Below are 24132 nucleotides of genomic sequence, written 5' to 3' on the forward strand. Positions count from 1 at the left end.
CTTATTCTTTTTCGTTTAGGGCTATAGGGCTCATTTCAGCCAATTCGCATGTTAGATTACATGCTTTTCTCAATCTATAAACCATATATGTATATACAATCAATTCCATATCATTACCAATTTCATTTTCGACATTATATATCATTTATAACCCCTATTAACTTGAATCAGACTCGAATGGATACTCAGATCGTCCAACCAACTCACCAAACTAGCATCGAAGTGCATCATCAGATAAACTAAAGTAGGGGTAACTGGCACGTAAACTACATGATAGCGCATAAAGTGCATATTGGCATACGAAGTGCATCCTGGCACACTAAGTATGTACTGGCGCACAAAGCACATATTGGAACAAGAGGTGCTTCTTGGTGCATAAGTGCATAATCCCATACTTAATTCAATCATATGGTATGCCAACTATATCCAACTCATCTCGACTAGTTAATAGGGTATCAATATTCAATTCATTTTTACAATTTAGTACACATACCATTTCTCAATCATTTTCACTATCACAATCCAATTCATTAACATATCACATGTAATTCATATCATTCAATACATATTTTCACCCAATCCCATAACACATATCATATTTCAAGCAATTCATGATATTTTACATTTTATTCACTTTAGTCCTCTATTTCAGTAATCCATATTCAAGCTCAATCCAATGGTTCAATGTATCACTATATACCCACCTTGACAATCCCATATGCAGATAACATGAAAATGCAATCAATTAACATGGCCTTAAATTATAAATGTACAAATCGAGATTTCACGCATCACTCGTCAACGATTTTCGCTTTTCCTTTCCCTCTTGGTAGTTTGGTGTTGTCGTTAATTACGAGTAATCACAAAATATATCATACAATCAATTTCAAACCAATTTAGAATCAAATACCAAATTACATAGATTTTTGCAAATTATTCAATTTAGTCCCTAAAACTTGGACAAGCATAACTTCCAATTTAGGACCTCGGATTAGAATCTGATTTCACCATGGCTCATTAGGCACCTTCTATTTTCTATCCCTACCAATATTTCAGAATAGTTTTGTATTTAATTTTATTTGGTCCCTAATGTATGAAAGTATAATTAAGCATTACAGTTTAATCCTTTTCATAGTTTAAGCTTAATTTCTAACAATTTCACACAAATTTCATTCAATTCTCAACAATGAAAACTTTCAAAACTTTTAACAGTTTTACAAATTAGTACATGGGCTAGTTAAACCAAGCTCTCATGATATCAAATATATAAAAATTAATGGAAAATAGCTAAGAACTTGCCTAAAAATGGTGGTCGAATGTGTAAAGCTTTCAAAAGCTTTCTCCCATGTCTTTTAGGGTGGACGATGGTGAATAGATGAAAAAGAAGATGTTTTATCATATTTTTTCATTATCTTAAGTATATATAGTTAGTTTAGTTTTAATTAAACTTAATTAATTAACTTAATCATAACTAATTAATCACTAATCATCAATTACTTTAATCTAATGGTAATTAACATCACATCCCACTATCCTCCATTTAAAGTTGGTCTATTAGCTATTTTAGTCCTTTGGATAATTGTTATTTAAGTCCCTAAATCTTAATTTAATTAAAAATCTATAGCGATTGAACTTTTACGATTTAGTGTCTGAGCCATAATTACTCACAATTTCGGCTAAATCACTTAACCAAATTTCAATTCATGTATACCCTAACTCTGTAAATATCCTTATTTAATATTTACTGACTCGATTTATGAAAAATTAAGGTCTTGAAACTACATTTTTCAACACCATTGAAAATTAGGTCATTACAATAATAGTAGTGAATTAGTTTGAGTTGCTTTGTCAACGTAATGTAGCATCACACATTCGGATCCAACGATTAAGTCGAGTGTACGGTGTTGCATAAGGGTTGGAACATTGTCTTCCGCAGAAATATTAATCATGAGTCTTGCACGTGGATGGTTTGCATGGTTAACACAAACATTTCTAGGAATAAAGGAGAAATAACACAAACATTTCTAGGAATAAAGGAGAAATAACCTTACTCTCAGGTGCATGAGGTGAGGCTTACAAAAGATGTAAATAATAACCCTCCTCCCAGACACATGGGGAAGACTTATGGAAGGTGAAAATAATGACAGTACTCTCAAAAGCATGAGGAAGATTTACAGAAGGTAATAAATTTGTGTTAACGGTATTACCATTGACCATTATGGCATAAAGTTACATGAGGAATATAACATAAGTTATATAGATAACAATGTGGAGAATGTGAAAAACTCAACTTATATTGATAAATAAATAAAAAGTAATACATTCTCTAAGGGAAGGAGTAAAATGAAAAACCCTTGGAACATGTATAATCATGCTAATTAGCACACTTATTGTATTATATTATCACAAGAGAAGTAGGGAAATATAAGAGCATGTATGATGAAACATGCGTAATTCTATTATCCATTTGTGCAATACAAGGTTCATAAAATTGTTATTTTATAAAGATACTGAAAATCACATTATTGAAAGTATAAAAATGTACTAAAGAAGTTTAGTACTAGAGGTGTTTATGGGTTGGGTCTAAGTATAATATTAACATACTTTATACTTGCCTAAGTCCTACCTGACCCGAAATTTAGATCTACAATTTTGTCCAAACTTGCTCATATTTGCAAAAGGTTAAATCAGGCTCATTTTAGGCACGCCCATCTTATTTTTAAATTTTATTTAAAAAAATTATTTTATTTTTAATAATTTTATACCTTTTTTTATTTATTGAAATTCTTTTATATAGTCATCTTAACATTATTTTAATGTTTATATTAGAATCGTATTATATATTTAGTATAGATTTATTTTTTTAATGTGTACTAAATTACATAATATATAAAAATAACATAATATAAAATATTATAAACTTAAAACGGGTCAGGTCAGGATGGGGCCTTGAATATTCAAGCTCGAGCCTGGCCTATATTTTAAACGGGCCTATTTTTTTTGCCCAAGCCAATTTTCAGGTAAAACTTTTTTGTCCAAACCCTCCCAAATTTCAGACAAATCTTCAAAACTTGAACAAATAACCTGACCAATACACAGGTCTAATTAGTACATTCAATTAGAGTGACTATGGAAATTGAAAAGTGCAAACATCAACATGTGAAGACGTAAGGTCTTTTTTTTTTTCTTTCTTTTTAAGAAATTAAAATAAGTTTAGGGGGCAAACAAAGTCTTTTGCCCCTCAGCTTAACTTGGGTCATGTATGAATGATTTAAATTGCTCCAGTTCTTAAAATGCTATAATTGAATCTTTATAATATTATCAGTTGGAGCATTATATACATATTATTTAGATAATTTAAATATGATGTCTTAAAAAATGATAAATGATATTTGTCGAAACCACTTTTATGTTTAAAAAACAAAATTTTGGTTGTCGACTTAAAAAAGAAAATTGGGAGTCGCCACCGATCTTTTATTAAGGTGTTATCGGTTCACCATTAAAAATAAATTTTAGGTCTGCGAGATTTGAGAAAATAGGCTCGGGAGTCGGTTACGTACGAGGAAGGGTTAGCACCCTCGTAACGCTCAAAATTGGTACCGAATCGATTGTTTAATGTCTTAGTGTCGAAACTTTGAAAAGATTTTAAAATACGATCCTTTGAAAAGAAAATTTGAGTAAAAAGAATTGGATGATGAGATTTACTTATTTCAAAGAAATAAACCGTCACACTTAGTAAGTTAGAGTGCAACGTTTTAAATCCTTAAAATTAAATTTATCTCTTGACCTTTAAAACTCATGCATTTTGAGAAGGATATCCGATTATTTGGGTCAAATGAGAAAATCAAAACCCAGTAAGTTAGGGTTCATTTTCACAAAAATTCCTAAATATCGAACATTGCCTTTATTTTTTAAAATCCTCGTCTCAAGAAAATAACATGTCATATCCAATGCATTAGGACACAACGTGTCGAATTCTCGAGAATGGGTTTTTATTTGAAATTTGTATGTTTAAAAAAAATTCGATTATTTAGATTCGACGAGGAAAATTGAAACCCAATACGTTAGGGCTCAATTCTCTCGAGGAATCCAAACTTCGAGTATTTTGAAGATTTTTGAATAAATTGGTTTTGATACTTAAATGATATTAAACATAGTCTTTTGAACAAATAAAATGATGAAATAATAATGGTCTTTTGAACAAATAAAACGATGAAATAATAATGTAGAATGCGAAATGGTATTCGTAAATTAAGATGCACGCTAATAAACGATAAAGAATCAATAGATATGAGCAAACAATATAATACACGTAAGCAATTATCTCATATCATGTACAAATAATAACTAAATGAATTATTAACCAAAATTTAAAGATACAATACATAAATAATAACATTTTAGATGAATTTTGAAGCAAATATTATATAAGAAGAAATTTAAAATATATAAAGTGATATACATACAACAATATATGTAAAATTTGAAAATGGTAAATTAAACAAAGTAAGTTTCCCAAAAGAAATAAATTATATATGTATGTAAAAGAAAATGTTGGTTTAAAACATATATACATATTTACAAGACAACTTTAAGGTAAATAATTATAATCAAAGGAAATCTATTATATGTATGTGAGGTAAAAATAATTTTAATGAAAGTTATATCTGTATAAAAATATATAGTTTAAAATTAAATAATATATATTATATATGTACATATATGTATAATAAAACAGTTTCAAAATAATAGTAAATAATAAAGTAATATATATATAGACAGGTAAATAGAAATTTAATCAAATATAATAATGATAACAATAATAAATAGTAATAAAAATAATAATAGTAAATTAATTAATAGCAAAAAATATCAATCATGACTAAATTGGAATGAAAACAGAAATTCTGAGGCCAATCCGCAATAAATAAAAACGAAAAGGGGCCAAATCGGGTGCGCGAGGAACAAGGAGGGAGTAAAGCAGAAAATATCCCCCCCCCCAAAAAAAAACGCTGCGTTGCAGTATGGACTAAAATAAAACGAAAATCAAATTGAAGGGCGAAAATTAAAAAAGAAAAGAATCGATTTGAACAAGCCACAAAAGAGAGAGGACCATTTTCGAAAATCTCCCAACAGAGGCCAAAACGCGCGGATCCTTCCCCGGGTCGGGTCACCGCGCGGGTCTGAGGCTTCTAAACGGCGCCGTTTCAAAGCCACCATATTGGCTCCAAACGACGACGTTTTAACTCACTCAAAGACAAACAAAACCTAAAACCTAAATCATTTCTCAAAAAAACCTAAAGAAACTCTAAGGTTTCTGCGTCGTTCTGTACTGAGGGCATGCGAACGGCTTCCGAACCTAGCCCATACTCCGATGACAACGGAGAGGGTCGGGATCTCGCTGCCAGGTACGTTCTCCTTTCTTTTCTTTTTATTGTTATATGTATATAATAAAAAATAGAAAAAAATGAAAGAACAACACCAAAAACGCAGAGAAAAAAAATAAAAAGAACCAGCTTCAAAAACTGATCTTTTGTTTTTTTGATTTCTTTTTTTTTGATACAGTATGCGTGGGTGCGTAACCCTTACAGATTCTGTTTAATGGCCTATATAGCCGAAAAGAAAATGCCGAGAAAATCAAAATCTCCAACTTTTCTTTTTTTTTACAACTGTTATCTGTCGTTTTTTGTTCGTTTCTGCTTGTTTGTTTGTCGTTCTTGCAGGTACGGCCGTACGGAGGAGCGTGGCGTGGAGGTGCGCGTGTGGGAGGCCACTGTTGCGGCTGCTGGAGCTATTGCTGCTAGGGTTTGCGTTTAGGGAATGTTTCGGGCTAGGTTGGGCTGTGTTAGGCTTTGGGCTAGGCTAGTGTTTGAATAGTTTAGGCATTGGGTTTCTGTTAATTGGACTTTGGGTATGTAATTTTGGGTTTTTTAAATTGGGTCAATGTAATGGACATTTAGACTTTATTTATTTATTTATTCTGAAATGTATGTGGGTTTTAATAGTTGGGCTCGGGCCGGGCAAAATTTGAGTATTACAATATTATTAAAATTTACGAGAGTTATTCATTTTCTTTAACAAATTAAACATAAATGATTCCATAAAATAAATAGCGACGTGTTTAAAATTTCATCCAAATATTTTAAATATGGCATACATCATATTCTAACTAACAATTAAAACCTAAGCTAAAGAATAACCTGATAGAAAAACTTGATGAAAACATAATTCAAAGACCTTACACTTTGATGCTGAAGGTCATTAAATTGTATGACCTTTTGTTTGATTTATGATATGTACTGTTTGCCACCTTGACAATGACTTCTAAGCTTCAATTATTCCTTTTATTATTTACGAGTATTTTAGTATTTTTATTTTAACAAAACTAATAAAAATATGGATATGATGGAATTTAAAATGCGTCAACCATATTAGTAAACTCTTAAATTTTAATGTGTTTTATACATTTTATTTTAATATGTATAATTTATTATCTCAATACTATAATGATAAATAATTTAATCTTAATTTTTAAATTTTAGTATGATACATATTTCATGTGTTATTATTAATTAGTTTTAAAACATATATTTTTTTGTTATTTTTAAACATGTGTTCTAAATTTATAGTTTCTAGGGGATAAGTTTAATTCCTTTAAAAATGAAAAGGTTAATGTTAAAATTATATTTTAACCCTAAAAGAAGTTATAATTCCAACTTCAGCACCCTGTGATTTGATCAGTAATTTTTATCGTCATTTCAGGATGAAGATGACGTATTACCCGATGGAACGGTGATAGAAACGAAAGTGGTATATGCAATCTACGGAATGGGAAGAATAGAATCCATTTGGGGAAAAGATTGCAGGGAATATAAACCAGAGAGAAGGCCAAGAGATGGCAATTACATGAGCGAGTCAGCTTACAAGTTCTCCGCCTTCAACGGCGGTCCTCGCCTCTGTTTAGGCAAAGATTTCGCTTTTTACCGGATGAAGTTCACCGCCGCCTCCATCCTATACTGCTATACCGTGAAGGGGGTGAAAGGTCATCCTGTTGCACCTAAAGGCTAAACTTGCTTTGATGATTTTCTTTTATTGAAGGTTTATTTACAAAATTAACCCCAAAACTAAGTTGCTTTATTCCCTATCAATTATGAATTAAGAACATGGCGCATGTCATGTTCTCATTGGCCAGAATTGGGTTTTAAAGTAAAATAATGCAAAATTAAAAGTTTAGATATTTAGAGGATCAATTTTACATAAACTTTTATAACTGTTCAACTCTGTATCTCTGTTTTTAGAGATTTGAAGATACTAAGAAGATTATGATGAATAGAACTATCTTCAATATCTTTTTACATACAAGAGAAAAGAAAAGAAAAACTTTCCTAACCTCCTAACTGACTCACTAATTCTTTACACAAAGTATAAAGACATCAACTCATTTTAAATTTAGATTATTACTACTTTTTCTTATAAAATTATTTTACGCTTTTTGAAGCCGTTCCTTCTAACAATATTGTTTTCATTGTCCATTACATCCCACTCTTCTTGTTATTAGATTTTAAGTTGCTTTTAAACTACTTGCTGGAGTTGGATAGACTCTTGTTGATCCTTTACCATCTTTTCAACAAGCCCACATGTAGGGGTGTTCAGCCGGTTAACCGACCCAAAATAACATTAACCGAATTAACCAACCTTTCAAACTTTTTAACCGTTAACCAAACTAATTTAAAAAAAAATTTAACCGAACGGAATTTTTTCAATTAATTCGGTCGGTTAACCGAATTAACCGAAAACTATATATTTTTTTATTTTTGGTTAAAAATTAACCAAATTAATCGAATTAACCGAATTACCCGGATTAATCGAATTACCCACATTAACTGAAAATTATATGTTTTTTATTTTAATTTATTAAATTATTTGTAATTTTTATGATTAGGTTGGGTTGAGTAATTGGGTTGGGTCGGATACTTGGGTTTAGATTGGGTTTAAGTGAATAGTGGGTCTATTTATATATTATAATTTTATTTATTAATTTTTTCAGTTAAACCGAAGAAATTAGGTTAACCGATTAGTTTTGAACCGAATTAACCATTAACCGAAAAATCAAAAAATAATTAACCAACCCCAACCAAAAAAATTTAGTTAACTGACCGATTAACCAAATTCAACCGATTAACTAAATTTTTTCAATTTTATCCGAATTTTGCATACCCCTATCGAATTGCATGCCAATAAAAGGCATAGGCATACCTTATAAAAAAAACGCAGTGTCTTTCGCTATGCAAAATCAGCTTAATTTTCCTATCATCTCAAAACCATGACGATCAACCCTAATACCAACCTAAATTCCTCCGACAACGATGACAATTTTGCCGGAATATTTGTTTCTCGGTGGTTGTTTTTCTTACATCTTCATATCGTAGAGCTTATCCTTGCCCTTATAGTCTTCATTGCTATACATTACTTGAGGCAGAAACGACGTTGATATCCGGTCTCCGGTCCGATCTTTTTGAGCTGATTTCCCACGTAGTTTGCCAGCAGAATGGAACTTTTTTGTTTATAGGTCCATGGTTTAGTAGCCTAAGTTTCGTGGTCACTGCCGATCCTAGGAATCTTGAGCATGTTTTCAAGACCAAGTTCTCCGTTTACCCCAAAGGACCTTCTTTTCGCGAAAATGTTGGCGACCTCCTCGGCGACGGGTTATTCAGTGCCGACGACGAAACTTGGCGACGTCAGAGGAAAGCGGCGAGCACCGAGTTTCATTCGGCTAAGTTCCGGCGGTTAACCACCGAGTCATCGGTGGAGCTCGTCCACGCTAGGCTGTTATCTGTCTTAGAAAATGCCACAAACAAATCGATCCCCATAGAACTCCAAGATATCCTATTGAGATTAACGCTCAATAACATTTGCATTATAGCCCTTGGGGGTCGACCCTGGGTGCTTAATCCCCGAGTTGCCCAACATACCGTTCGCTAAAGCGCTCGAGGACGCGACGGAGGTGACGGCGCTCAGGTTTGTGACCCCGACATGGGTGTGGAAAACCATGAAGTGCCTTGATTTGGGGTCGGAAAAGAAGCTGAAAAAGTTGATAAAGGACGTCGATGAATTCGCCAAGAAAGTTATCGAAACGAGGAAGAAGGAGCTGTCAGTGTCACTACGGCAAGGATCAGATTTGTTGACGGTGTTTATGGCGTCCAAAGACGAGGAGGGGAAGCCATTTTCCGATAAGTTTTTGCGAGATATCTGCGTGAACTTCATACTGGCCAGCAGAGATACTTCGGCGGTGGCGTTGAGCTGGTTTTTTTTGGTTGGTAGGAAAGAACCCGAGGGTGGAAGAAAAAATTGTAGCAGAGATTAGCGGGATTGTTAAGGAAAGGGAAGAGATAAAAAATGGCGAATTGATATTTAAAGCGGAGGAGATAAAGAAGATGGATTACTTACAAGCTGCATTATCAGAGGCTCTCAGATTGTATCCTTCTGTACCTGTTGATCTGAAGGAGGTAATTCTTTTTCCCGAATCCGGTACACCATGTTTGCTTCATACCCAGTTTTTTCTTAAATTAAATACTAAAATTATATGCATTAACCATTTTCCTTTAATTATAAACTTTAACATTTTCGATATAGTTTTGATTATCATCACTTTTTTATTGGGTTGAATGAATTTCTGGGTTTTAAATTAGATTTTTAGGTAGTAGTATTTTGGATTTTGGTGACACCTGATTTGTTGGAGTAGCTGAGAAGCAATTAAATTACTATGGATTGATTGATACCAACTTATTCACTCGCTTCTATCAAAATTATTTGTTTAAACCAACTCAATCATATTTTTATTATTTTATATTTAATAAACCTTTTGGTAAGCTGATGTCACGAAATAGGTGTATTTAATATTATTTTTAAGAAATATTTTGAGATCCTTTTACAGAAAAAGTGCTTCTCTAAGTTAAAATAGACTCCAAAGCATTTTTAAGAAGAATTCTTAAACTAAGCTTTAATAGACTATTAATCTAATTAAGGACACCAACTCAGTTATGAAATTTATGAAAATATTCTTTTGTAATTAAAATAAATTATATTATTTATGGGTATTTTAGTATTTTATTTTAAAAAACAATAAAAATATGAATATTATGGGATTTAAACTGCATCAATCGGATTAATAAATCTTAAAATTTAACACTCAATAAAAATTTCATTTTAATGTATTTTAAATTTATTTTAATATATACAATTTATTATCTCTATCAGCTATATATATTAATAATGCATTTGATTGAGTTTGTAACTTAGTGTGAGTTTGGATGAGCGGTGCATTTTCTTGTTATTAGTGTAAAAACAACGGTGGCAATGAGATTAGATATTCTAGCGTAAGACAAAGAGTAATGTAAACGCACCGCAAGGCCTATTGATTGAACATTATAATGAAATTAGATATTGTACCATATTTCCTGTGTTATTAATTAGTTTCAAATTATTTTTAAATACATTTGTGTTCTAAAGTATATACACTTTTTGGGCAGAGGTAAAATTATAAGTTTAGCACCCTGTGATTTGCTCAGTAATTTTTATCTTTATTCAGGTTGTTGAAGACGACGTATTACCCGATGGAACGGTGATAAAGACAGGAACGAAAGTAATATATGCAATCTACGCAATGGGAAGAATAGAATCCATTTGGAGAAAAGATTGCAGAGAATATAAACCTGAGAGATGGCTAAGAGATGGCAATTACATGAGCGAGTCAGCTTACAAGTTCTTCACCTTCAACAGCGGTCCTCGCCTCTGTTAGGCAAAGATTTCGCTTTTTACCAGATGAAGTTCACTGCCGCCTCCATCCTATACCGCTACACCGTGAAAGGTCATCCTGTTGCACCCAAGATTGCTTTGACAATGTACATGAAGTATGGGCTTATGGTGAACCTCATCAACCGCCACGAATCAGGGCTCCACGAGTACCTCAAATGAAAGAGATAAGCTTCAATGGTGGATTTGATTATTTATTTATTTATTTATTGAAGGTTTATTTATAAAAGTAATGCCAAAATTAAATTGCTTTTTTCACTTATATTCTTAAAGTTTTTTTTTTCAAAATACAATATCTAAACTATCAATTTCTTCTTTTTTTTTTTCAAGAAAGAGTACGAATTAAGAACATGCCGCATGTCATGTTCGGCTAGAATTGGGTTTTAAAGTAAATTAATGCAAAATTAAAAGTTTAAATATTTAAATATCACTTTTGATAAAAAAACTTTTAATACTTAAATAAAAATTCTACAGTTTGAGGATAAATTTTGCATAAACTTTTATAACTATTCAACTATGTATCTCTATTGTGTTGTACTCACTCTTTTAGATATTTGAAAATCATATCCATACTTGTATGTCAAAATATAAAGCTTCACTTAGACGGTCCAAGTTAAATCTGGATTATTCAAATATTATTTTGAATTACATCTATTTTATGATTTTTAAAGATTAATTTTTCGAAGTTCATGATTGTATCTCTTAATTAGGGCTGAGCAAAACTTGTTTCGACTCAAAAAAAATCTAATTTATATTTTTACTACCCCAAACTCCCACACCTCTTTACTTTCTCTCAAAACTTGTACTCCCCTACCATCCCTCCCACCCCCCCAAATTTTTTTTAATATTTCCCCTCACAATCTTACTCCCTCAACCGCTCAAACTTTTTATTTTTTCCCAAAACTTTTATTCCCCTCCTATCCCACCCCCTTCTACCCAAACCCATCATCCCCCCCAATTTATTTGGAATATTACCCCCCAAATTTTACTCCCTCAACCCTAAAACCTTTTATTTTCCCCTAAACTTTTAATTCTTAACTTTTACCCCAAATCAATAATTAAAATCATCCAAAAATATTCTCTAAATCTAAATAGTAATAATTTTATTTATATCTACTATTTATATTATTAAATTAAATTCCACATCTTGTACTATTTTATTATTGAATTGTTTAATCATATTGAGTCTTTATAATTTTTGTTAAAATTGAATTATTGATGATGCTATAAAATTAGTGTTAAAATTTTACGTTGGTATCAATTTTACATTTTATCTTAAGATAACTTTTATTAAAAATGATATTTTTACATTTAATATATTTTTTAATTTCAAAATACATAGTGGCAAGAATTAGAAGATAATTGAAGCAACTAAGTAAGCAAAGAAGCTAACCTATATATAAAAGATTAATAAATAAATTATGAGGGAATGAAAGTTAATAACAAATTTGATTACGTTGGGCAAATTTAATTACTTTAGGTGACAATGATTACAAGTACCCAAAATCTTTTTTTTTTTAAATTTAACTTGAACAAATATATTCGATTCAAATTTCATCTCACTCGACTCAAAAAAATTTCAAATCAAATTAGAATGATAAAATAGGATTCGTAAACTCGATTAACTCAAAATTATTTCATTCGATTCGATTTGAACGAACACTCACCCTTACTCCTAATAAAGTTATTTTCAAGATTTAAACCTAAATATATGTTTTGGCATCCAACACTTATTAATAGGTTTTAAGTTACTTCTAAATTTCTTGTTCGAGTTGCTTGGAGTCTAAATTGGATAGACTCAAGTTGTTGATCCTTCATTAACAAGCTAGGCTGACATGGGATCTCCTAGGTAGATGATGATGAAGGTATATAACACAAATGCTACGATTTGGTCCTCCGAGCGTGTGTACATAATCAGTTTGATAGAATGCACTTTTTAGTGTGTTATGTTTCGGGTTCAAATGTGTGGAAATATATTTGAAAGTGACAAAACCTTGAGGAACTTGCAAGTACTCAAAGAGAACAATTCCGAATTATGTACTCGAGGCTTGGTGGGGCGGATCATGACAGTTAATGAAGCAAAATACATGGATTAGACTAATACATGCAGCGCTCCTGCAGAAAAACCTATCTATTTATCATCTAATGATATCAGGGCTTACAAAAAATGAACTAGTAAGTGGTGTGCTGTAATCCAACTTAAATCTTAATCATAACAAAGCACAGTGCAGAGTTATGATACATATTCTATAGAAACATGAGACTTGTCATAATAGACATAGTAACACAAATCTTAGTCCAGGTATAGATCGTAGAAAATACGGAAATAGTACGCAGAAGTAACTTAGCCAACAACATGTCCTCAACAGTATCTCCATTTGAAAATTGAAATTATTCCCAACAAAACATTGTTTCATTATCAGAACCAGAGTTTGTAAGGTGATTGCTTAGTATATATCTAGGTGAAGGAAAATCACCTCATTTCAGGCCTTCCCATCCCACTCTGCGTAAAACTGTTTAAGGAATTCCTCCATGACCTTATGCCTTTTCTCGGCCCTCCTTAGCCCAGCCTGGAAGTTTCCATCAGTGTGCAAACTCAATAGCATAGTCAAAGTTAACAATACCAGTGATACGCATATGTATGAATACCTAAAGTAATATAATACACCGGTTATAAGGAAATTTTCTTGCATATCGGGGTACCTTAGTTTTCATCAAATCCTTTAACTTAAGAAGCTTCTCATGGAAATGGTTCACAGTAGTCTGCTCCTCTTTCTTCATGTAATGTTCCTTGGATAAGTCCAATCGTGGCTGGATAGCAGGATCGTGAAGCACTCTGTTTCTGTTTCCACCAAATGTAAAGCAGCGAGCGATTCCTAAACCGAAGAACTCTGGTTCAGCTCAAGACATCTAGGTCTTTTTGCATGTTGAGCAAATGGGATAAAAAGAAAGGTATAGGTATCTTTATGTAATTGTAAGCAAGCATATTAGTAAGTACACCCTGCAGTGTCTTATATAAACCATCCTACAGGCAAAAGAAATCTGAATCGATAACTCAAGCCAGCCAAGAATAAACAATGAAACTGTCTCGAGTTAGATTTTATAACGCGTTTCCTTCGGAAGCTAACATAGAGACTGAATAAATTAACGTGAAGAACATGCAAATTACCTATGGCACCAATTGCATCGAGACGATCAGCATCTTGCACAACCCCAAATTCAGGGGGAAATTCCTGGTTTCCCACACCAGTAAGTTCATCTTTAAAACCTGTAATAACCACAACGTCTATCATACTCGAATTTAATATGAAGTGAAAAAAGTACATACAAAAGGGTACTTAGAAGCCTACTTGACATTCAAAGATTGAATAAGATTGACAATAAGATGTTTTAATGACTAAGAGACTAGGATTAAATTTAATAAAAACACAAATGGAAGAAATATTAGCCTGAGAAATAAACTCAAACTCACCCATTCCCTTTATGATGCTTAATATTTTCATCTTTTTGCTCTCAGCTATGCCTTCTTCCTCTAGAAAATTCTCAACTAGCTTCTCCTCAGACGGATCCCTGCATGCCAATGTAGAAGAACTCACACATTCATAGCAAATCAAATGAAAAACCATCTTTGGGTAGCAACCTTAATAACTTAACTAGAAGAAATGCAATAATGGACCACTGTATTTGAGAAAGACAACTCTTATGCCAAAGGCCAAATAGGAATGTTAATACGCCTGTTACCAGAAATCACCATCTCCAAGCAATTTTTGCATTAGTATGCATGATTTCAATCAGAGAACAATGGCAATCCAATCCAATAAGACTAACAATCCAATTAGCATATAGTTTATTATAAAATTATTGAGACAACAAACAATTCACAAACTTCTGAAAATACTATATACAATCAAAGAAAACTACCCCTATTGAATTAGTACCAAGCAAATAGCTATTTACATTGTTTTCGTTCCTCTAACCAGACCATGAACACTGGTTAATACATGGTTTTTGAACAAAAGCTAGAAATACAAACCTCAAGTATTTGTAATCACCTACATCATGAAGAAGTGCAGCTAGCTCCACCTGCCATGGAAACAAAACCAAAGGCAAAGAGAAATTTAGTAGGCAAGAACTTAGTACCTTCGCTTTTGAAATTAAACATTAGACCATGGAAACTTGATAAGCTCCAATCATCAGTACAATATCAAATACCAATAATAATGCAAATAAAGAGCTGAATCTTCAATCAATTGCTCAGTTTTAGAGTCAGTAGTTTTAAAAGCTGGCATGCTTAAAGTTAAGGGTCAACTTGAATTGAGTCTTTTAAACTACGCAAACACAGAGACAAGGGAAATAAATCAAATATGAAATGGTTTACGATTTCCATGGAGTCAGGGTTGGAGGAGAGGCCTTCCTCTCGTGCGAGGGAGAGGGCAAGGTCTCTGACCCTCCACACGTGCGAGGCATCATGGGAGGCGTCGTTCCCTTTCATCGACGTCTCCACCAGCTGCTCCGCCCTTTTCACGGTGTCTCTGAAGGCCATTGGCGTCGATTTTTCCGAGAAACTTGATTTTGACTGATGGGCGGACATTTGGGGTATAAATTCATTGTATCGTTGATGTGGGCCTCGCCGCCATGGCTATACGCGATTATGAAAATTGAAAGATTAAATTAAATTATGTTTCAAGTCCCTGTACTCCTCGTACATTTAAAATTTAATCCCTTTACTTATATTTCCAAAAATTTAATCATTTAGGGTCTGTTTGATTGACGGAATTGATTTTCCGGAAAATCATTTCCAAGTTTTCCAGCGTTTGATTGGCGGAAAACATTTTCCATTTGGAAAATGAACTCCAAAATAAGGGAAAATGGGTTACAATTTAAGGAAAATGTCTTACCCTTTCAATTTCCGTAAGACATTTTCCGTGCTCTCATCTCTATCGCCTCTTTCATTCCTTCCTTCATTTCCGGTAGAAAATTGCTTCTATTTATCGATTTTCCAGTAACTTGTTTTTTTAATTATTCAATACTTGTTTTTTTTAACACAATTACAGATAATTTATTTGATATTAGTTTTTTTCAATTTATAACGATTAATATTGTAGCTTAATAATTGAGTATTATTATAAATAAATCATTGCAATATATGTAAAAATAATTTAAAATATAAAAATTTATTAATATATATTAATATATGTAAAAATAATTTTTCCGGAAAATATTTTCAGGAAATCTGCCAAACAGCAGAAAATATTTTCTAGTAAATTATTTTACAGAAAAGTAAAACATTTTCCAGAAATCATTTTACGGAAAACATTTTACTGGCAATCAAACAGACCCTTACCTTTCAATTTAAAAATCCAAGTCTAATTGTTAATATATTCAAGTTCATTCCAATGTCATTCTTTTTGTTACATGGCTAACAAGTGATATTTTCTTATCTCAAAATATCACACCATTGAATTTATATAGGAAAACTTTAACGTTATTAACAATTGAATCTAATTTTGTAAAATATAAAAATAAAAGAACTAATTTTAAATACACGAAATGTACAAGAATTTAGAGCATATTTTAACTAAATTGTACATCAACTAAAGACTAAATTCTAATACATAGATTTGAAGCATGTTTGGAGCAGTCTGTTTTAGTAAAAAAAAACAGAATAATTAACTTTCTTAAAAATCAGTTTGTAGTGGTTAGAATGGTTGGTTCTACCCTATTCTTGACATACTGATTCAAACATTGAACATCAATTGAGTGCATGAATAATGTTAAAAGTTAAATAATAAAAATTTTAACAGTCAATTTAACGAGTAAATAACCAATAAAAGCTCTTTTATTTTTAAAATTATCGAAATGGGCCAGGTTCTGAATTAATTATCGAAATGGACCATTTCCCCCTAAAACGCGTCCACGTCAGCACATTGTCAGGGGATAAAGCAGGAAAACGCTTCCTCAATGAAGCACTTTGTCCACGTGGACGAAAAACGCTTCTTCAAGAAAGCGTTTTGTCCACGTGGATAGAAAACGCTTCCTTGAGGTTTTTTAGGATTTAGGGTTTTTTGCAATCAGAGTTAGGGTTTTGGGGTTTTGAGTTTTTAGATTTTAGGGTTTTAAGGAAAAAATTAAATAAATAAGGGTTTAAGGTTTAGGGTTTCTTAATTAAATTAATTATAAAACGGGAAAAGTGCTTCCTTAAAGAAGCGTTTTCCTGCTTTATCCCCCGACAACGCGCTGATGTGGACGCGTTTTAGGGGGAAATGGTCCATTTCGGTAATTAATTCAGAACCTGGCCCATTTCGATAATTTTAAAAATAAAGGGGCTTTTATTGGTTATTTGTCCCAATTTAAAAATTTTGTAGAAAAATTATTAAATAGTAAAACAAGTAACTAACTTATAAAACAAACAAAAGAAAGAAAATAAAAGGTAAAAAAATATTTAAAATTTTCATACATGTTTAAAAATCCATTTTATATCGGTCATACCCAATTCTAAAAATATAGAATGAAACATTATGTATCAATAAGTGCATAAATAATGTATTAAAAAAGCACTCTAATTTCTTTTTACCTTATAATAATAAATGATAAAAAGTTTAACCATTAAAATTAGCAACTTTAACTTTAAAATTATTTAATATTAATAAAATTAAATAACTTATAAAACAAACAAAAGAAGGGAAAGAAAAGGACAAAATATTTACAAACTTCAAGAATGTGTATTGTATAAGATTTTGTTTGTGAAATTTATAATGAGTATTTTATATTTAAATTCGACATTTATAAATATTTAAAATTATTGATAATTAAAATGGTACATCGAAAATAAATCAATACGAGCACATATTAATTTCAAGAGAAAAATGATACACTTATTGGTGCATTCACATTGGACTCGACTTAGAGAAGTGAACATTCAATCGAATTGAAAAGTTATTCAAGTTGAATAGTCTTATTATATTAACCAAATTCAATTTTAAAAATTTGTGAATTGAATTAAGTGAAATAAAACTCAAATTGAGTCGATCAGCATAAATTTGTCTGAGCTAAATTGACTAAGTGTGGGTTTAGATGGACAGTGCGGTAGCTTACTTTTTGTCTCAAGCTACAGTATCTAATCACATCATTACCGTTGTTTTTTCATTAACCGCAGGTAAATCCCCCATCCAACTCACCCTAAGTTTCTAGATGAGCTCAAACTCGAATAACTCGGAAACTAACTTGAACTAATTAATTTAAATTTGTTTTTTTTAAAGTCAAATTGAGTTTAGCTTGTACCTATACCTAAATTTTAAGTCGAAAAGAGTTAATCGTATTCTCCAACTCGAAAAATCTTAATCAATTTGAACTCAAAACTTAGCGCAATCCGATTTAATCATAAATATTCAATATCCCAAACTCATCCAATCCAAATTCTATAGTTAACATAAATTCAAAGCAATTTAAACTCAAAATGGCTATAACGTGCAATCACAAAAACCCAATTAATTTGAACTCGAAGTAAATAAAAGTTGAAAGGTTTGGAACCAATACTCAATATAAAACCTATAATAATCCAAATTAAAAAAATCTAAACCTCACACTAAATTAACTAAACTCAAAATTATTCAAACTTAAAAACTAATCCAAACTAAAATAATTTATTTAAAAAATTATAATTAACTAAACCCTAAAACAAATCCCACTCGCCTAATTCAAAGGTATAATTCACGTTATTTTTTTTAAGCCCAAAACCCAACCCTAAAAAGGGAGCCATTTAAAAACCCTAGTTAGGTTAAAATCTTCAATTGGCTGCTTCCTACTTCACCATTTACACCGAAACAGAGCTCGGGTCATCTCTCACCAGCCGCAACCATGGTACTCTCTCTTTCTCTGCCTAATTCTTTCTCTTCTTTGATTGGTCTCATTTGTCTTTTGAGCTTATTTTGAATCTGGTTTTAATTCTCCCTTACAAAATGTTTTAATAGAATATGTTGTTCCTGCTTATGGTTATTATTGTATGAGAACATTTGTGTAGTGGGATGTAGGACTTGGGATTTTTTTCCCTTTATGTTCCCTTTTTCCAGGAATCTATGCTGATTTTTTTTCGCCTATCTGCTTCTGGTTTAATATATTCCACAACTTTTAGGGTTTGCTACTTCAGTTTTTAATTTTATACGTTTAATGGTACTTATATTCAAGAAATCACCAGTGAAGGTGCAGAGTTTGTTCTATTTTGATGAATTAGTAGCCTAGGGTTTGATGAGATTACAAAGGGTAAATTTTGGTCATGGTGGTGCTGTTTTCTTCGTGCTGTCAATGAAGTGTAATCTAGGTTTACATTTGAGGGAATGGTTGCTAAATTTATAACAATTTTCTTTTGTTTTGAGCTAGTTGTGAATCGGTATTGCAGGTGAACGTACCTAAGACGAAGAAGACTTATTGCAAGAGCAAGGAGTGCAGGAAGCACACTTTGCACAAGGTTACACAGTATAAGAAGGGTAAGGATAGTTTGGCTGCTCAAGGGAAGCGACGTTACGATCGCAAACAATCAGGTTATGGTGGTCAGACCAAACCAGTCTTCCACAAGAAGGTAAATTTTTGTGTCACTTGTCATTTATTCCTTGAATGGATGTTAGACATACTCTTGAAAAAGATCAAGAGTCTCATGCTGCATATTCTGTCCATTTTGTCAATTCGATTAGTGCTATTTTCTCGAGAGTCCAAGCCGTTGCATATATATATATGACCATGTATCCGTTGAACAGGCAAAGACCACCAAGAAGATTGTGCTAAGGCTGCAATGCCAGGGTTGCAAGCATGTCTCACAGCATCCGATCAAGGTTGGTGCAGTGAGAACCCCCTTTACTGTGTTATTTTTGTGGCTATCCATGTTGTTTCATGAGCTAACTTTTTGGTTGTTCTTTTTGGTGGCAGAGGTGCAAGCACTTTGAAATTGGTGGAGACAAGAAGGGGAAGGGAACATCACTTTTCTAGATGTGATGATATTCATGTCAAATTTTATGTTATGGGTTTTTACTTGGAACTTAACGCAGAATGGAGTTTTGTTAAGTTTGGTATTAGTATTCTAATGTTGTTTTTAAGAGGATATTGTGTTTTTTAAGGTTAATGGCATCGGTCACACTCATCGATAGCAATTGTCATTGGTTTGTTATATCAATATCTTGTTAGCTCGCATCACTTCCTTGAGATCTTGTAGGTCAACGCCCTTAACGAAGAAACTTCATCGAATCAATAGCAATAAGGCCTGTTTGAAGAGGCTCATAAACGGAATGTCTCGAAATAATACCTGGGGCAGAAGATTCAATTAACCGAGATTCAGAAGCTGAAATTTCACCCTGACCGTCAATAGGCTTAGCCAGGGCATTTATAACACGACCCAAATAAGCCTCCCTCATTGGTATCTGAGTAAAATTTTCTTGTTGCTTTTACAGAACTTCCCTCTTGTATCATCAAATCGTCACCCATTAATACAACACCAACATTATTTGATTCCAAATTTAGGGCATTGCCTATAGTACTCTCTTCAAATTCTACTAATTCACCTGCCATTACTTTATCAAGACCATGAATACGAGCAATGACGTTGCCCACTTGAAGTACCAGTATTTACAATCTTTACTTTTCTATTATATTGCTCAATACGTTCACGGATAATATTACTAATTTTGTCGGCTCTATGATCCCAAGCTTCGTATAATTGGGATCATGCATTTGACATGGATAAAGTATCTGTCGCTTGCATGTTACATTATTCATTTTTTAGATTGCATGATATTTAGTAGGTCAAGACATACGCTTCTCTAGTACACTTAACTCTGTCTTGGCCGTCTTTTCGATCCAATACTTTTTGGGTACTCATATTCCGATGATTCTAGTCTCTTTACTTTACTGCTCTTGCATACCTAAATCTATTTGAATTTGTGCTTTAAAGAGATTTAATAATATATGTGTGTGAATTTAGTTAGACTTGAATGTTGATTAGATTGAGTTGATGTCAAAACGAGCTGAGATGATTGTGTCCTACTTTATTTGGATCAGATCAATAGGTTTTCTAAATTTTTTACTAGATCGAATCAGTTTTAGATTTGTGATAATAGTTGTTGGTTAATTTTGAGATTTTAAATTTAAGTTCGGCTTTCCAATCTATTATATTTTTAAATTATTCCAAGTTTTAATTATTCCAACTTATGGTAAATCAAATTGGGTTTAGTAGGGTTTTAGATTTTGATTAAATTGATATTTAGCTATCAAAATGAGGAAAATTATTATAATAGTCATTTTAATTTATTTAGGTTACATTTTAATTATTTATATTTTAGTCATTGAGCCGTTAATTGTCGTTAACGGTGTAACGGTAAGTCGACGTGACACGTTAAATTATCATTTCAAACAGAAATTATAGGTTAATTTATATCATCGTAATTTTTTATTTTTTATTCTCTTCTACTTCTCCCAATATTTCTCTCTCTCTCTTTTTAATGTAATTTTTCTATGTTCTATATTTGTTAAAATTAGTCCACGAGCTCGAGCCTTAAAAGCATAATTTACCCATAAAAAACAGAAATAAACAATAGAGAGAGACTTGAAGCATGGTTGATAATTGAACTTGTTGGTATCATAAAATCGAAGAAATGAAGATGGATTTAATCATTAAAAAATTAGTTGAATCAAATAAAAAAGGGTTAAAAACCATCTGATTGAAGAGATGGATTTAAGTTTGTTTAAATATTTAGTTTTGTTGTTATAGAATTTATAGATGAAATTATTATGTTTATTATTTTTCTTAATTTTGTTTTATTTTATATCTACTAAACCGAAAATCGGTTGTCTGGATCAAGGAGCAGGATCTTACAACGTCACCTTGAAGTATAGTCCAGAAAGAAGGATCCTTTGTGAGTCTCGCTCACAAAAGTAGTTTGCTAATACATCCTCCAATTCCAAGATTCTATCCCATATTCCCCCCTTCTCCGAAACCCTTACCCAGAGATCTGCAACCATGAGGGCCCTTATTTCAAGCACCAAACGCCTCATTTCTTCCGCTATCATGGCCTCCTTATCGCCTTCCGTCCACCGGAAATACAGCCTAATACCTATGGTGATCGAGCACTCTTCGCGTGGCGAGAGAGCTTACGACATATTCTCTCGTCTCCTCAAGGAAAGGATCGTCTGCATAAATGGATCCATCAACGACGACACTGCCCATGTTGTCGTTGCCCAGCTCCTCTTCCTCGAATCCGAAAACCCTTCCAAGCCCATCCATATGTACCTTAACTCTCCCGGCGGCCAAGTCACTGCAGGTACTTTGCATTTTTTTTTCAGTTTTCAATTTCGAAAAATACCCAATTCTGCGCTGTTCTCATTTCTCAACAACCATAGTGACACTGTTTTGGTTTAATTGGAGTTTTAGTCCCTTTACTATGCTGACATTTAGATTTAAATCTTTTACTTTAATTTGCTATAATTTTGATCCTTAATGAGTTCAAATTGACAACACTTTAATTGCCATTTTCTTTTAAATGGTTTCAGCTGAATATAAATTTATTAATCGTCTAATGGTAATTTCAACTTTCTACTTTAGGTTGGCATATTTTGATGCTTATGTCGAAATTGATAACACAATTGTTACTGTGAAAGTGATTGACATGAGTTTCTTTAAAAAATAGCTTTTAAGCATTCGGGAGGACTTGTAAACCTATTATTTGTTAAACTTATGATTAAACTTATTATTTGTTGAACGTAGTTGATTGGATTTTCATATGCCATGACTGTGACCGAACCAAAAAAAATGTGTCATTACTTGAATGCGACTAAAGGTGTTGTTAATGTTGGCTTACTAAAAGTAGAGGACTAAATTATGTCAAAATAAACTAAAAAGATTAACTTCAAATTTCAGCAGAGGGACTTAAATCATAATTGTACCTATTCATTTTTATACAGGCCTTGCAATTTATGATACCATGCAATACATAAAGTCTCCAATCAACACAATCTGTATGGGGCAAGCTGCATCTATGGCTTCTCTCCTTTTAGCTGCAGGTGCCAAGGGTGAAAGGCGGTCCCTCCCCAATGCCACCATCATGATTCATCAGCCTTCTGGTGGATACAGTGGACAGGCTAAAGACTTGACCATTCACACTAAGCAGATCGTTCGTGTTTGGGATGCATTGAACGCTTTGTATTCCAAGCACACGGGGCAATCAGTCGATGTGATTCAGAAGAATATGGATAGGGATTATTTCATGACCCCCGAAGAAGCTAAAGAGTTTGGGTTAATTGATGAAGTTATTGATCGAAGGCCAATGGCTCTGGTCACCGATGCTGTTGCTAATGAAACCAAAGATAACCAAGACGACAAAGACAGCAAAGACAAAGGTTCCAATTAGGATCGGAGCTGGTAAGCTCTTTCATCTGATTTCATTGTCTTAACTGTTCTTTTCCTAGCAGTTTTTCGGCTGTTGATTAATGTTATGCTTCTGGAATTGAGAGAATTTAGGGGGCTAATCAGTTACTATTGCAATCAGTACTTTTACAAGATCAGATGAGATGCATATATAAAGTTTTGCTTGCAAAGGTTTTTGTTTGAGAATCATGTGCACTTAAGTGGAAATGTATATTCATTAGATGGATGGGCTTGATATGCTTTTTGTCATGAAAAGGGGTTATCTTGGGTGAAAAAATAAGAATTCTTTCCACAGGATTAAAACATTTGTTGGTCTCGATTCTGAAAATAAATTCAATCATAAATGCTAACAAGATTCTCGTTGTTGTATTGTTGTTTTTATTTTCTTTGTTCCTATTTAGGCTCTATACAAAAGAAATATGAAGCTTCATGATGATTCTTTTTCCTCAGGTTTCATATAGTTTTATAGCTAAAGCCTAAATGTCTGTTCTTGTGCTGTCTAGTTCTATCTGGACCTTTGGCTTGGAAATTCTTCAGACCCAAGTTTTAAACCATTATCTGCTAATTTTAGACATTCATTGAATTTCAAAAGGCTCTTCTTTTGAAAGAATTCTAAACATTTAAATTTAGAGTTGTTGATGAAAAGGTGGAGGTTCTTACTGTGGTGGTGAGAGCCTTTAAGCCTTTAGTGGCTAAACAGTGGTCGGATAATTTTGGAGGTTCTTGTACTTGTTAAGGCTTTCCCCACATGGATCCCAATGTGATGGGCAAAAATCCAATTTTTATTTAAATTTAATTATAAAAATAAATATTGTGATATTAGAAATAATAAATAAGGTTTTTGATTTGAGACAATCTGAGCTTAATGGGTAATGAAGTAGAGGTCCCCGGAGCTGAGATTGGGAGGTTCATAC

General features: G+C 32.5%; 3 protein-coding genes, 1 long non-coding RNA gene and 2 pseudogenes across 4 annotated transcripts; 4 read left to right on the plus strand and 2 right to left on the minus strand.

Annotated features, from left to right (window-relative positions):
- The first annotated feature begins 5260 nt into the window (after positions 1-5260).
- LOC105781843 (uncharacterized) lies at positions 5261-5986 on the plus strand. The gene is made up of 2 exons (XR_001129629.2): positions 5261-5408; positions 5566-5986. It is a non-coding gene; the product is annotated as an uncharacterized LOC105781843 (long non-coding RNA).
- Positions 5987-8308: 2322 nt separating this feature from the next.
- LOC105784626 (cytochrome P450 86B1-like) lies at positions 8309-11607 on the plus strand (annotated as a pseudogene).
- A 1390-nt stretch (positions 11608-12997) lies between these two features.
- Positions 12998-15406, minus strand: LOC105782421 (uncharacterized). Its single transcript, XM_012607150.2, has 6 exons — positions 15191-15406; positions 14846-14895; positions 14285-14382; positions 13982-14080; positions 13516-13688; positions 12998-13382 (listed from the first exon to the last, which is right to left on the minus strand). Exons 1-6 carry the CDS (start codon positions 15401-15403, stop codon positions 13296-13298), a joined length of 720 nt encoding a protein of 239 aa, XP_012462604.1. The 5' UTR covers positions 15404-15406; the 3' UTR covers positions 12998-13295.
- Positions 15407-18511: 3105 nt separating this feature from the next.
- LOC105782423 (60S ribosomal protein L44) lies at positions 18512-19952 on the plus strand. The gene is made up of 4 exons (XM_012607153.2): positions 18512-18672; positions 19208-19387; positions 19563-19637; positions 19732-19952. Exons 1-4 carry the CDS (start codon positions 18670-18672, stop codon positions 19789-19791), a joined length of 318 nt encoding a protein of 105 aa, XP_012462607.1. The 5' UTR covers positions 18512-18669; the 3' UTR covers positions 19792-19952.
- Positions 19953-20024: 72 nt separating this feature from the next.
- On the minus strand, positions 20025-21816 carry LOC128036113 (ATP synthase subunit alpha, chloroplastic-like; annotated as a pseudogene).
- Positions 21615-23587, plus strand: LOC105782420 (ATP-dependent Clp protease proteolytic subunit 2, mitochondrial). Its single transcript, XM_012607147.2, has 2 exons — positions 21615-22115; positions 22756-23587. Exons 1-2 carry the CDS (start codon positions 21815-21817, stop codon positions 23199-23201), a joined length of 747 nt encoding a protein of 248 aa, XP_012462601.1. The 5' UTR covers positions 21615-21814; the 3' UTR covers positions 23202-23587.
- Positions 23588-24132: the final 545 nt, after the last annotated feature.

Source organism: Gossypium raimondii, chromosome 13 (genome assembly GCF_025698545.1).
Source record: "Gossypium raimondii isolate GPD5lz chromosome 13, ASM2569854v1, whole genome shotgun sequence".
NCBI lineage: Eukaryota > Viridiplantae > Streptophyta > Magnoliopsida > Malvales > Malvaceae > Gossypium > Gossypium raimondii.

Coding starts and splice junctions, on each gene's coding strand:
- LOC105782421 (XM_012607150.2), bottom strand. CDS start 15,403: ATGTCCGCCCATCAGTCAAAATCAAGTTTCTCGGAAAAATCGACGCCA. Junction 14,383..14,845: donor GGTGATTACAAATACTTGAG/GTTTGTATTTCT, acceptor ATTGGCATGCAG/GGATCCGTCTGAGGAGAAGC. Junction 14,081..14,284: donor AAGCATCATAAAGGGAATGG/GTGAGTTTGAGT, acceptor TGGTTATTACAG/GTTTTAAAGATGAACTTACT.
- LOC105782423 (XM_012607153.2), top strand. Junction 19,388..19,562: donor AACCAGTCTTCCACAAGAAG/GTAAATTTTTGT, acceptor TCCGTTGAACAG/GCAAAGACCACCAAGAAGAT. Junction 19,638..19,731: donor TCTCACAGCATCCGATCAAG/GTTGGTGCAGTG, acceptor TTTTGGTGGCAG/AGGTGCAAGCACTTTGAAAT.
- LOC105782420 (XM_012607147.2), top strand. CDS start 21,815: ATGAGGGCCCTTATTTCAAGCACCAAACGCCTCATTTCTTCCGCTATC. Junction 22,116..22,755: donor CGGCGGCCAAGTCACTGCAG/GTACTTTGCATT, acceptor ATTTTTATACAG/GCCTTGCAATTTATGATACC.